At 45.3% G+C, this 14,288-nt stretch overlaps 1 protein-coding gene across 3 annotated transcripts in view; it reads left to right on the top strand.

The window, feature by feature from the left end:
• Positions 1-14,288, top strand: part of LOC121574943 (receptor-type tyrosine-protein phosphatase gamma) — a 401,205-nt gene that overhangs the window by 320,281 nt on the left and 66,636 nt on the right. For all 3 annotated transcript variants that reach the window (XM_041887647.2, XM_041887648.2, XM_041887649.2), the window contains exon 8: positions 2,950-3,142. In XM_041887647.2, the coding sequence (XP_041743581.2) occupies positions 2,950-3,142 (193 nt within the window). The remainder of the gene's footprint in view (positions 1-2,949; positions 3,143-14,288) is intronic.

Here is a 14,288-nt window from a genome sequence, read left to right on the forward strand (position 1 = left end):
GCTAGCAGAAAAGTGGGCAGTCATAGCAGCTGCATGCACAGTACGACTAGCAATAAGACTATCACATACACTTAAAACTCTAAAGGGCAATCCGCAGTTGAAACAATAACAAACTGTTTTCCCCACCACTGTTTTGGTAAAACGTGGAGGGATGAAGCTAGAGAAATTTATCCACTCTCAAATTCATAGACAGAGCGTTGGATGCAAGGACTGACCATCCATGATATCAAACATTCTAGATTTAACCATGTTTTGAGGCTATACAGTGTTTGTTTACATTTACTTTGTTTACTAACATTGGGGTAAAACCAGCTTGTATTTTGGGATCTGGTGGGGTACGACAGTTGAACTAAGCTCATGAGGCATTTATAAGTTATATTCTTCAAGAATCAATGGGTCAAATCATTAATTAAAGTCCAAAAATATGTGGACAACTGCAGATTGCCCCTTTAATAAAACCAGCAATACATTCATAGTCATACCTTCCTGGTTCCCCCTTGTTTTACAATAGGGTGTTTATGGGAGCTCACAGTGAATGTTGCTTCCTCAGAAGATAGCAGGTGTCCAATAGCAGGGTAATAGACGGGATTTGTCTGTTGTCATCCTCTGAATTATAAGAGAGTGGAGAGGCAGAGTAGAGAAGATGAAAAGCAGCATGGAGGAACTCTGAGCCTGACCTTTTGGATTATTTGATTTGGCCTGAGATCCAGTCAACAATTAAACATACTTTCCTGGTATAAGAAGTATTTTTTAAAACTTTCCCGAGAGGCAGGGAGCTAGCTAGCTACCCTGATCGACACAAAACCAGGGGGATGTTTGAGGCATGGAATGAGCAGGACAGGGACTTAAAGGGGAAGTGACTTCAGCAGAAGCTCTATCCATCCATCCAGGAAGCACGTCCTTCCTTCCCTTCAGTGGGATCCCGTAGCATTATTGTTCCTATCTTCTATCCTCCGGATGTTTACCCCTGACCATTAGTCAGTCTTTTTTAACATTTTTAACTCGGCTTTGAAGTCTATACCACTTTTTCTGTCCTGTGGTTTAAAAAAAACATAATTGGCCAAGATGAAAGAACGTGGAAAGAAGACACAGTGCACTCCCTCTCCCCTGTCTGTCTTCATCTCTCTCTCTCCCTCCCTCTCTCTCTCTCTCTCTCTCTCCCTCCCTCCCTCCCTCCCTCTCTCTCTCTCTCTCTCTCTCTCTCTCTCTCTCTCTCTCTCTCTCTCTCTCTCTCTCTCTCTCTCTCTCTCTCTCCCTCCCTCCATCTTTGTCTTTTGTTCTTGATCAGTGGTGGAAGTAGGTCATTGGGAGTGACAGACGTAGCTTAGGGGTGGCTTTTACAGCAGATCGATGCTCAGCTATTCCACAGCGACAGCGCCGCCTAAAATGCTTCCATTTGTAACATCTGGATCTTGTGCATGTGTGTGTGTGTGGACATCGCACACCCAGCTGTAACGGCTATTGCCACGCCAGGCCACTTAACCCCCTGCTCTCCCCATCACAGAGGCCTTTCTCACCAGTCACAGAAGTGTGTGTGTGTGCACATGTGTGATGGCGTTTTTGCTTGATGTGCAATGTCACTCCTGGAAGGATTAGTCTCCAATCGCGCTGTGATTTCCACACAAAGAAATCCTTCGGCAGACCTGGAAGTGATTCAAATCCTAATAACCTGTTTTTAAGGGGGTGTTGCCATATTAGGGATTAGCAGATTGTAGTCTGATTAAGAGATTTGGTGGAGAGCAGGGTATTGCTTTGACACGGCCTGGCGTGGGCTGTATGGTCTGTGCCAGGGCTGGATGCTACGATATTCAACAGATCAGCCATGATGGCTAATGCAGCCTGAAGATTAAAGGACATGGCCGACTTTAGATTAGAAGGTACATTATGTTCCAAATCTGCTGGAACACAACATTTCTATAGTGTCAGATGAGGGAGATTTGTGGTGCACACACACACACTCACACACACTTACTCTCCACAGCCACTGTGAGGTGCAGTCATCGACCTGAGTATTCCCCAGGCCTCCAGTCTCAGTCTGCTTAGTAAATAGACATAGAGCAGAGCAGACAGGGAAGTATTCCAACCATAGAGTTAGGAATTAAAATACTTTAATTGAATAGGATCTCTATGATTCCAACCCTCTTTCTGTAACCATACCGACCGCTTGTTTATCCCACAACCTCTCACACACTCACTAAGGAAATGAGCACCTCCCCCTTACATCTAGCCATCTATCTATCTATATATCTTTCTTCTCTCTCTCTCTCTCTCTCTCTCTCTCTCGCTCTCTCTCTCTCTTTCGCTCTCTCTCTCTCTTTCCGCCTGTTTTCACTCTAAATCGACTGTGTTTTTCACTTGAGCAGTCTCAGCTCACATTGTTTCTTTAGCCGTTAGCATGCCATCATGATGTTGATGGACAGATACTCCCAGACATTACTTTCATCATCTGAAATGACAGCTCTTAAACCGCTCAACAGATTATTATGATTATTCCCTAGGTTTTAGCACCTGGTCAGAAAGAGTGGTTAATTTGTAGTTGTGGTTGTTCTTCTCTGGGCTGAGGAGAGGAGAGGAGGCGGACAGCTGGTCATGTTTTTGTGTTTGCCTCACAAACACTATTCCCCTGATTAGGCTGGGCTAGCTTGGCCCTGCATGCCTCTCAGCCTCTCAGCCTCTCAGCCCCTCAGCCCCACAGCCCCTCAGCCCCACAGCCCCACAGCCCCACAGCCCCACAGCCTTACAGCTAGAAACAAGATCACATCATTACACATGTATGGACAAAGGATAAAAGGAGCTGCTAGAAAGATGCCATGAACAAATGAACAGTTCAGTCATTTCTCTCCTCCCTAATGTGTGTGTGTTTTCCTTCATCCTCCCTCTATCTCTCTCTCTTTCTCTACCTCTCTCTCTTTCTCTCTCTCTTACTCTCTCTTTCTCTCTCTCTTTTAGCTGGAGGCGTTCTACTCCATCTTCACCACAGAGCAGCAGGACCATGTGAAGTCTGTGGAGTACCTGAGGAGCAACTTCCGGCCAATCCAGAGCCTCGACAATCGTGACGTCTTCAAGTCCGCAGTCAGAGACGCCTGGCTACCTGACCTGACGGACAGCCTGGGAAACCCGTACGGAACCGAGGCATCCAAAGGTAGGGCGGGACCTCACACACCATTGGATACTGCGCATCCTGGTTACAGTCCAATCCAAGTGCTTCTTATTCTAAGTAACACTGAGGAGAGAAACATAAAATATCTGCTTTAGCTGACATCTGCATAGCGGTTGTTTTGGCAGTGTCGGAGGTGGAATTTCGTGACAATGATCACAAGAGCAGCTGCTCACTAATTTGACGCCTCCAACCAATGACGTATGAGTCCTAGAGAAACATAAAATAAGGATGAAGCAGGTGGTGATGGGGTGAAGTTGTGTTTCTCTAAGCGGGAGGTAAGCTTGGCTTCTTCTTTATATGGTGTTGAGTAAAGCTTAAACCATGTATTTAGATTGTAGGTAGGTATTGTAGTTAGGTATTGTAGATAGTTTATCTAGGTAGTTATTGTAGGTAATTATTGTAGGTAAGTATTGTATTCGGCTGAGCCCGGTGAAGCACGAGGCTAGCTAACCCACTACCTGGACCAATAAAGCTAGCTAGCTAGCGGGTAGCTACTGGTAACTATTAGCAACTGTGGATAGTTGTTTCCAATGTTATTTCACGCTTAAGAGTACCTGTAATTATGCCAGCTAGCTACCTACCATTCAGCTGTTTTTCTAACCTCATTATCTGAAGCGTTAACGTTAGGTAGTTAGTAGCTACTGTACTCGAAATGTAGCTAGCTTGTTGCTACCTGGATCGCTAACTAAACAATAGCTGGAATGACCTAGCTGTAATGTTTGGAGAAGCTTTCTCTCCATTGGGACAGACGCGAACTGGCTAAATTGATTCAGTAGCTAGCTTTACACTTAACTAGCTAACAGTAGCTACTAAGGGTAAGTTGTAACCTACATTTATTCTTATTTACATACTGATAACCAGAGTCGTTCAAAAGGAATTCAAGACATGGGTGACTAGTTAACGTTAGCTTGGCTCTCTCTGTATGTTTCATACCGTGGGAGGAAGGGTTGGTTCGTTGACAGAGAGCAATGGCTAGCTAATATGCTAACTATTCTAGCTAGCTAACTAACTGGCTGAATAAGTTGACGACGTACTCACTCAAACTGTCAAAACTAACCCCAAAACTTTACACAACGTTAGACACGGACACGAATGATCTGTTGGGTGGCTCCTGGAGTGAGTAGTCATGCTGTACTTCGCTCCGCAGGTAAATGACACATTACATTACAATGGAACGATTTGATTAGTGTAATGTTAGCTAGCTACATAGTTGTCTTTGTATCAAAGATAAAGGTGTAGTATAGAGAAACTATCGAGGTTAGCTAGCCAGCTACATTCGTTCGCAGCGACGCCGTTTTTTCAAACAAAGTCAACACCGCAGCCATTGCTAGCTAGCCAACACTACCAGCTAGCAGTACTGTAGCAACTAAATACAATATCATTTTAGCCAGCTACATTCGTTCGCAGCGACGCCGTTTTTTCAAACAAAGTCAACACCGCAGCCATTGCTAGCTAGCCAACACTACCAGCTAGCAGTACTGTAGCAACTAAATACAATATCATTTTAGTCAATGAGAATTTTGCAACGCAACGCTTCACTTTCTGAACATTCGAGATGTGTAGTCCACTTGTGTAGCTAGCATGACTGACTTTGTGCTAGCTAGCCAACGTTTAATTATTTCTGCGTTATGAAAGGAACTAGACACGGACACGAATGATCTGTTTAGTGTGTTAACACACTATTGGTAGTTTGTTGTAACCAAGTATTGGTGCTAAACCGTGTGTTATTGGATGCTAGCATGCTAGTTAGCTATGGCATCATAGGATACGGTGCCCTGGGCGGTTTTCATGGAAGAATACTGTACGAAGTTAGCTAGCTGAATAAACTAAGTTAGAGTCTATTCCTAGAAACATTGAACCGCTGTAGTTTACAACAATTATAATGTCTAAAGTGGAAGTTGGGAGAGTTATATTTGAGTGTTTCAGTGAAAGGTAAGTGAGGGAGGCCCCGCTCTCTCGCTTCCCCAGATGTTTAGTTAATTTTATTCCAATCTCTTTTGCATTATTGTAGCCTTTTCTGTAGCCTGTCAACTATGTGTCTTTCTATCCCTGTTCTTTCCTCTCTGCATAGGCCATACAAACGCTTCACACAGCGTGGCTGCTGCCACTCTAATCTGGTGGTCCCTGCGCGCACGACCCACGTGGAGTTCCAGGTCTCCGGCAGCCTCTGGAACTGCCGTTCTGCGGCCAACAAGGCAGAGTTAATCTCAGCCTATGCTACCCTCTAGTCCCTCGACTTCTTACTGTTGATGGAAACATGGATTACCACAGAAAGCACTGCTACTCCTACTGCTCTTTCCTCGTCTGATCATGTGTTCTCGCATACCCCAAGAGCATCTGGTCAGCGCGGCGGTGGCACAGGAATCCTCATCTTTCCCAAGTGGACATTCTCTCTTTTCCCCCTGACCCATCTGTCTATCTCCTCATTTGAATTCCATGCTGTCACAGTCACTAACCCATTCAAGTTTAATATCCTTATTATTTATCGCCCTCCAGGTTCCCTTGGAGAGTTCATCAATGAGCTTGACGCCTTGATAAGTTCCTTTCCTGAGGATGGCTCACCCCTCACAGTTCTGGGTGACTTTATCCTCCCTACGTCTGCCTTTGACTAATTTCTCTCTGCCTCCTTCTTTCCACTCCTTTCCTCTTTTGACCTCACCCTCTCACCGCCCCCCCTACTCACAAGGCAGGCAATACGCTTGACCTCATCTTTACTAGATGCTGTTCTTCTACTAATCTCACTGCAACTCCCCTCCAAGTCTCCGACCACTACTTTGTATCCTTTTCTCTCTCGCTCTCCTCCAACACTACTCACTCTGCCCCTACTCAGATGGTAATGTGCCGTCGCAACCTTCGCTCTCTCGCTCCCGCTACTCTCTCCTCTTCCATCCTATCATCTCTTCCTCCCGAGTGGCGCAGTGGTCTAAGGCACTGCATCGCAGTGCTAGCTGTGCCACTAGAGATCCTGGTTCGATTCCAGGCTCTGTGGTAGCCGGCCGCGACCGGGAGACCCATGGAGTGGCGCACAATTGGCCCAGCGTCGTCCAGGGTAGGGAAGAGAATGGCCGGCAGGGATATAGCTCAGTTGGTAGAGCATGGTGTTTGCAACGCCAGGGTTGTGGGTTCGATTCCCACGGGGGGCCAGTATGAAAAATAAAAAAAATAATGTATGCACTCACTAACTGTAAGTCGCTCTGGATAAGAGCGTCTGCTAAATGACTAAAATGTAAAATGTAAAAATGTCTTCCTTCTGCTAAATCCTTCTCCCTCCGATCTCCTGATTCTGCCTCCTCAACCCTCCTCTCCTCCCTTTCTGCATCTTTTGACTCTCTATGTCCCCTATCCTCCCGGCCGGCTTGGTCCTCCCCTCCTGCTCCGTGGCTTGATGCCTCATTGCGAGCTCACAGAACAGGGCTCCGGGCAGCCAAGCGGAAATGGAGGAAAACTAGACTCCCTGCGGACCTGTCATCTTTTCACTCCCTCCTCTCTACATTTTCTTCCTCTGTTTCTGCTGCTAAAGCCACTTTCTACCACTCTAAATTTCAAGCCTATGCCTCTAACCCTAGGAAGCTCTTTGCCACGTTCTCCTCCCTGCTGAATCCTCCTCCTCCTCCCCCTCCCTCCTCCCTCTCTGTGGATGACTTCGTCAACCATTTTGAAAAGAAGGTTAACGCCATCCGATCCTCATTTATTATGTCAAATGACACCGCTGGTCCTGCTCACATTGCCCTACCCTATGATTTGACTTCTTTCTCCCCTCTCTCTCCAGATGAAATCTTGCAACTTGTGACGGCCGGCCACCCAACAACCTGCCCGCTTGACCCTATCCCCTCCTCTCTTCTCCAGACCATTTCCGGAGACCTTCTCCCTTACCTCACCTCGCTCATCAACTCATCCTTGACCGCTGACTATGTCCCTTCCGTCTTCAAGAGAATGAGAGTTGCACCGCTCCTCAAAAATCCTACACTCGATCCCTCCGATGTCAACAACTACAGACCAGTATCCCTTCTTTCTTTTCTCTCCAAAGCGTGCCGTCTCTAGCCAACTCTCCTGCTATCTCTCTCAGAATGACCTTCTTGATCCAAACCAGTCAGGTTTCAAGACTGGTCATTCAACTGAGACAGCTCTTCTCTGTGTCACGGAGGCACTCCGCACTGCTAAAGCTAACTCTCTCTCCTCTGCTCTTATCCTTCTAGACCTATCTGCTGCCTTTGATAATGTGAACCATCAGATCCTCCTCTCCACCCTCTCCGGGTTGGGCATCTCCGGCGCTGCTCACTCTTGTCCTACCTGACAGGTCACTCCTACCAGGTGGCGTAGCGAGAATCTGTCTCTGCACCACGCACTCTCACCACTGGTGTCCCCCAGGGCTCAGTTCTAGGCCCTCTCCTATTCCTTCTATACACCAAGTCACTTGGCTCTGTCATATCCTCACATGGTCTCTCCTATCATTGTTACGCAGATGACACCCAATTCATTTTCACCTTTCCCGCTTCTGATAACCAGGTGGCGAATTGCATCTCTGCATGACTGGCAGACATATCAGTGTGGATGTCGGATCACCACCTCAAGCTGAACCTCGGCAAGACGGAGCTGCTCTTCCTCCCAGGGAACGACTTCCCGCTCCATGATCTCGCCATCATGGTTGACAACTCCATTGTGTCCTCCTCCCAGAGTGCAAAGAACCTTGGCGTGACCCTGGACAACGCCCTGTCGTTCTCCGCTAACATCAAGGCGGTGACCCGATCCTGTAGGTTCATGCTCTACATCATTCGGAGAGTACGACCCTGCCTTACACAGGAAGCGGCACAGGTCCTAATCCAGGCACTTGTCATCTCCCGTCTGGATTACTGCAACTCGCTGTTGGCTGGGCTCCCTGCCTGTGCCATTAAACCACAACTTATCCAGAATGCTGCAGCTCGTCTGGTGTTCAAACTTCCCAAGTTCTCTCATGTCACCCCGCTCCTCCGCACACTCCACCTGCTTCCAGTTGAAGCTCGCATCTACTACAAAACCATGGTGCTTGCCTACGGAGCTGTGAGGGGAACGGCACCTTCTTACCTTCAGGCTCTGATCCTACACCCAAACGAGGGCACTACATTCATCCACCTCTGGCCTGCTAGCCCCCCTACCTCTACGGAAGCACAGTTCCCGCTCAGCCCAGTCAAAGCTATTAGCTGCTCTGGCACCCCAATGGTGGAACAAGCTCCCCCACGACGCCAGGACAGCAGAGTCACTGACCACCTTCCGGAGACACTTGAAACCCTACCTCTTTAAGGAATACCTGGAATAGTCTAACAGTAATCCTTCTACACCCCCCCCCCCCAGGTTGTCCCACTGGCTATCCTAAGTTGAATGCACCAATTTGTAAGTCGCTCTTGATAAGAGCGTCTGCTAAATGACTGAAATGTAAATGTAAATGTTTTCAGAATTGTTTTTGTTTTCAGAGTCAAATTCAATTCACAGATTGGAGCACTGCACATTGTTGCTCTCCAGTGAACACTTGCTCATGCCAAAATGCCGATGCCTCAGAATCCCTAAGGTACAATCCAACATATCCTGACTCTGCCGTTTTGGAATATTCTCTGGTGGTTTAGGACAAACGAGGAGTGTTACTCCCCTACCATACAGTACACCAGTGGCCAGTCTTTTACTGGCTCATTACTGGTTCTAGTACATTATGTCTTACAACATGGCAGGGAGTGTGTGTGGCTACATGCCTCAAGTCTCCTGTGACCCTCTCCCACAGTCAGCTAGCATCTGTCTGAGCTGCATGACCAAACCAGCTAGGCTGCTTTTCTGTCCCCAACCTTCAGTTTTAATGTCAATATAGAAAATAAAGACACACACATACAGTCCCCCAACACACACACACACACACAAGCACACACACACACATACTGTACATGGACCCACACAAATTACTGTAATGCACACAGGCAATATGAGGTGTCCTTGAAAGCTGCGGTTGTGCACATTTTCTGGGGGTGCATCTGTCAGACTGAGGGGAGAAATGAACAGAACAGGAGAGGAGAGGAGAGGAGAGGAGGGAAAAAGAGTGAAGACAAACATCATAACAATGGGCCATACGCCACCTATTCACTCCACTACACAGCCTGCTGCATTACACACAATAACTTTCTGTGTGTGTGTGTGTGTGTGTGTGTGTGTGTGTGTGTGTGTGTGTGTGTGTGTGTGTGTGTGTGTGTGTGTGTGTGTGTGTGTGTGTGTGTGTGTGTGTGTGTGTACATGCGCTCGTGGGTCCCCTGTAGCTTAGTTGGTAGAGCATGGCGCTTGCAACGCCAGGGTTGTGGGTTCGTTTCCCACGGGGGGCCAGTATGAAAAAATGTATGCACTCACTAACTGTAAGTCGCTCTGGATAAGAGCGTCTGCTAAATGACTAAAATGTAAATGTATGCCGGAAGTCCTTTACTCCATCCCCTCTACCCTTGAAACGCAAAGCAGAAAGGTATGCTATGCAATGCAATGAAGAACTGACTACTTGTAAGCCTCTGGACAAAGAGCTATTCTACCCACAAGGACAAGGGGGCAGAGGGAACACTTATACACGGACTAACGAGGGGATAAGAACCAGGCGTGTGTAATGACAAGACAAGACAAATGGAATGATGAATATAGGAGTGGCAGTGGTTAGTAAGCCGGTGACGACGAGCGCCGAAGCCTGCCCGAACAAGGAGGGGAGGCAGCCTCAGCGGAAGTCGTGACAATTACAATACATTTATAACAGATTTCACAGCCCTCAGGCCCCTACTCCACTATCACATATCTACAACACAAAATCCATGTGTACGTGTGTGTATAGAGCGTATGTTATCATGTGTGTATGCATATGTCTGTGCCTATGTTTTTTTTTGCTTCACAGTCCCCGCTGTTCCATAAGGTGTAATTGTATCTGTTTTTTAAATCTGATTCTACTGCTTTCATCAGTTACCTGATGTGGAATATAGTTCTTTGTAGTCATGGCTCTATGTAGGACTAACTCATTCCTTGCCACCCACTCTGAAACTAACTGCAACTCTTTGTTAAGTGTTGCACTTATTTCAGTCGCTGTAGTAGCTGATATGTATAGTGTTGAGTCATCCGCATACACTCTGTCTTTACTCAAAGCCAGTGGCATGTCATTAGTAAAGATTGAAAAAAAGTAATGGGCCTAGACAGCTGCCCTGGGGAATTTCTGATTCTACCTGGATTATGTTGGAGAGGCTTCCATTAAAGAACACCCATGTGTTCTGTTAGACAGGTAACTCTGTATCCACAATATAGCAGGTGGAGTAAAGCCATAACACATACGTTTTTCCAGCAGCAGACTATGATCGATAATGTCAAAAGCCACACTGAAGTCTAACAAAACAGCCTCCACAATCTTTTTATCATAAATTTCTCTCAGCCAATCATCAGTCATTTGTGTAAGTGCTGTGCTTGTTGAATGTCCTTCTCTATAAGCATGCTGAAAGTTTGTTGTCTATTTGTTTACTGTAAAATAGCATTGTATCTGGTCAAACACCATTTTTTCAAATAGTTTACTAAGGGTTGGTAACAGGCTAATTGGTTGGCTATTTGAGCCAGTAAAGGGGGCTTTACTATTCTTAGGTAGCGGAATTACTTTTGCTTCCCTCCAAGCCTGGGGGCACACACATTCTAGTAGGCTTAAATTGAAAATATGGCAAATAGGAGTGGCAATATCATTTGCTATTATGCTCAGTATTGTTCCATCCAAGTTGTCAGATCCCGGTGGCTTGTCATTGTTGATAGACAACAACAAAAAAATCACCTCTTCCACACTCACTTTACGGAATTCAAAATTACAACGTTTGTCTTTATAATAATAATATGCCATTTAGCAGACGCTTTTATCCAAAGCGACTTACAGTCATGTGCGCATACATTTTTACGTATGGGTGGTCCCGGGGATCGAACCCACTACCCTGGCGTTACAAGCGCCATGCTCTACCAATTGAGCTACAGAGGACCACATAATTTGGTCAGATATACTTGGATATGTAGTGTCAGCAATTGTTGCTGGCATGTCATGCCTAAGTTTGCTAATCTTGCCAATGAAAAAATCATTAAAGTCGTTGGCAATATGAGTTGGTTTTGTGATGAATGAGCCATCTGATTCAATGAATGATGGAGCTGAGTTTGCCTTTTTTCCCAAAATGTCATGTTAAGGTGCTCCAAAATGTTTTACTATCATTCTTTATGTCATTTATCTTTGTTTTATAGTGTTGTTTCTTCTTCTTTTTATTCAGTTTAGTCACATGATTTCTCAATTTGAAATACGTTTGCCAATCGGTTGTGCAGCAAGACTTATTTGCCATTCCTTTCACCTCATCCCTCTCAACCATAACATTTTGCAATTCCTCATCAATCCATTGGGATTTAACAGTTTTTACAGTCATTTTCTTAATGGGTGCATACTTATTAGTAACTGGAATAAGCAATTTCATAAATGTGTCAAGTGCAGTGTCTGTTTGCTCCTCATTACACACCACGGACCAAAATACAGTTGAAGTCGGAAGTTTACATACACTTAGGTTGGAGTCATTAAAACTTGTTTTTCAACCACTCCACAAATTCTTGTTAACAAACTATAGTTTTGGCAAGTCGATTAGGACATCTACTTTGTGCATGACACAAGTAATTTTTCCAACAATAGTTTACAGACAGATTATTTCATTTATAATTCACTGTATCACAATTCCAGTGGGACAGAAGTTTACATACACTAAGTTGACTGTGCCTTTAAACAGCTTGGAAAATTCCAGAAAATTATGTCATGGCATTAGAAGCTTCTGATAGGCTAATTGACATAATTTGAGTCAATTGGAGGTGTACCTTTGGATGTATTTCAAGGCCTACCTTCAAACTCAGTGCCTCTTTGCTTGACATCATGGGAAAATAAAAATAAATCAGCTAAAAACTGTAGATCTCCACAAGTCTGGTTCATCCTTGGGAGCAATTTCCAAACGCCTGAAGGTAACACGTTCATCTGTACAAACAGTAGTACGCAAGTATAAACACCATGGGACCACGCAGCCGTCATACCGCTCAGGAAGGAGACGCGTTCTGTCTCCTAGAGATGAATGTACTTTGGTGCGAAAAGTGCAAATCAATCCCAGAACAACAGCAAAGGACCTTGTGAAGATGCTGGAGGAAACAGGTACAAAAGTATCTATATCCACAGTAAAACGAGTCCTATATCGACAAAACCTGAAAGGCCGCTCAGCAAGGAAGAAGCCACTGCTCCAAAACCGCCATAAAAAAGCCAGACTACGGTTTGCAACTGCACATGATGACACAGATCATACGTTTTGGAGAAATGTTCTCTGGTCTGATGAAACAAAAATAGAACTGTTTGGCCATAATGACCATCGTTATGTTTGGAGGAAAAAGGGGGACGCTTGCAAGCCGAAGAACACCATCCCAACCGTGAAGGACGGGGGTGGCAGCATCATGCTGTGGGGGTGCTTTGCTGCAGGAGGGACTGGTGCACTTCACAAAGTAGATGGAATCATGAGGAAGGAAAATTATGTGGATATATTGAAGCCACATCTCAAGATATCAGTCAGGCAGTTAAAGCTTGGTCGCAAATGGGTCTTCCAAATGGACAATGACCCCAAGCATACTTCACAAAGCCCTGACCTCAATCCTATAGAATATTTGTGGGCAGGACTGAAAAAGCGTGTGCGAGCAAGGAGGCCTACAAACCTGACTCAGTTACACCAGCTCAGGAAGAATGGGCCAAAATTCACCCAACTTATTGTGGGAAGCTGTGGAAGGCTACCCGAAACGTTTGACACAAGTTAAACAATTTAAAGGCAATGCAACCAAATACTAATTGAGTGTATGTAAACTTCTGACCCACTGGGAATGTGATGAAAGAAATAAAAGCTGAAATAAATCATTCTCCCTACTATTATTCTGACATTTCACATTCTTAAAATAAAGTGGATATCCTAACTGACCTAAGACAGGGAATTCTTACTATGATTAAATGTCAGGAATTGTGAAAACCTGAGTTTATATGTATTTGGCTAAGGTGTATGTAAACCTCCGACTTCAACTGTATACAGTGGGGGAAAACGTTTTTAGTCAGCCACCAATTGTGCAAGTTCTCCCACTTAAAAAGATGAGAGAGGCCTGTAATTTTCATCATAGGTGCACGTCAACTATGACAGACAAAATGAAAAAAAAAATCCAGAAAATCACATTGTAGGATTTTTAATGAATTTATTTGCAAATTATGGTGGAAAATAAGTATTTGGTCAATAACAAAAGTTTCTCAATACTTTGTTATATACCCTTTGTTGGCAATGACACAGGTCAAACGTTTTCTGTAAGTCTTCACAAGGTTTTCACACACTGTTGCTGGTATTTTGGCCCATTCCTCCATGAAGATCTCCTCTAGAGCAGTTATGTTTTGGGGCTGTCGCTGGGCAACACAGACTTTCAACTCCCTCCAAAGATTTTCTATGGGGTTGAGATCTGGAGACTGGCTAGGCTACTCCAGGACCTTGAAATGCTTCTTACGAAGCCACTCCTTCGTTGCCCGGGCGGTGTGTTTGGGATCATTGTCATGCTGAAAGACCCAGCCACGTTTCATCTTCAATGCCCTTGCTGATGGAAGGAGGTTTTCACTCAAAATCTCACGATACATGGCCCCATTCATTCTTTCCTTTACATGGATCGTCCTGGTCCCGTTGCAGAAAAACAGCCCCAAAGCATGATGTTTCCACCCCCATGCTTCACAGTAGGTATGGTGTTCTTTGGATGCAACTCAGCATTCTTTGTCCTCCAAACACAACGAGTTGAGTTTTTACCAAAAAGTTATATTTTGGTTTCATCTGACCATATGACATTCTCCCAATCCTCTTCTGGATCATCCAAATGCACTCTAGCAAACTTCAGACGGGCCTGGACATGTACTGGCTTAAGCAGGGGGACACGTCTAGCACTGCAGGATTTGAGTCCCTGGCGGCGTAGTGTGTTACTGATGGTAGGCTTTGTTACTTTGGTCCCAGCTCTCTGCAGGTCATTCACTAGGTCCCCCCGTGTGGTTCTGGGATTTTTGCTCACCGTTCTTGTGATCATTTTGACCCCACAGGGT

Source organism: Coregonus clupeaformis, chromosome 10, assembly GCF_020615455.1.
Source record: "Coregonus clupeaformis isolate EN_2021a chromosome 10, ASM2061545v1, whole genome shotgun sequence".
Lineage (NCBI taxonomy): Eukaryota > Metazoa > Chordata > Actinopteri > Salmoniformes > Salmonidae > Coregonus > Coregonus clupeaformis.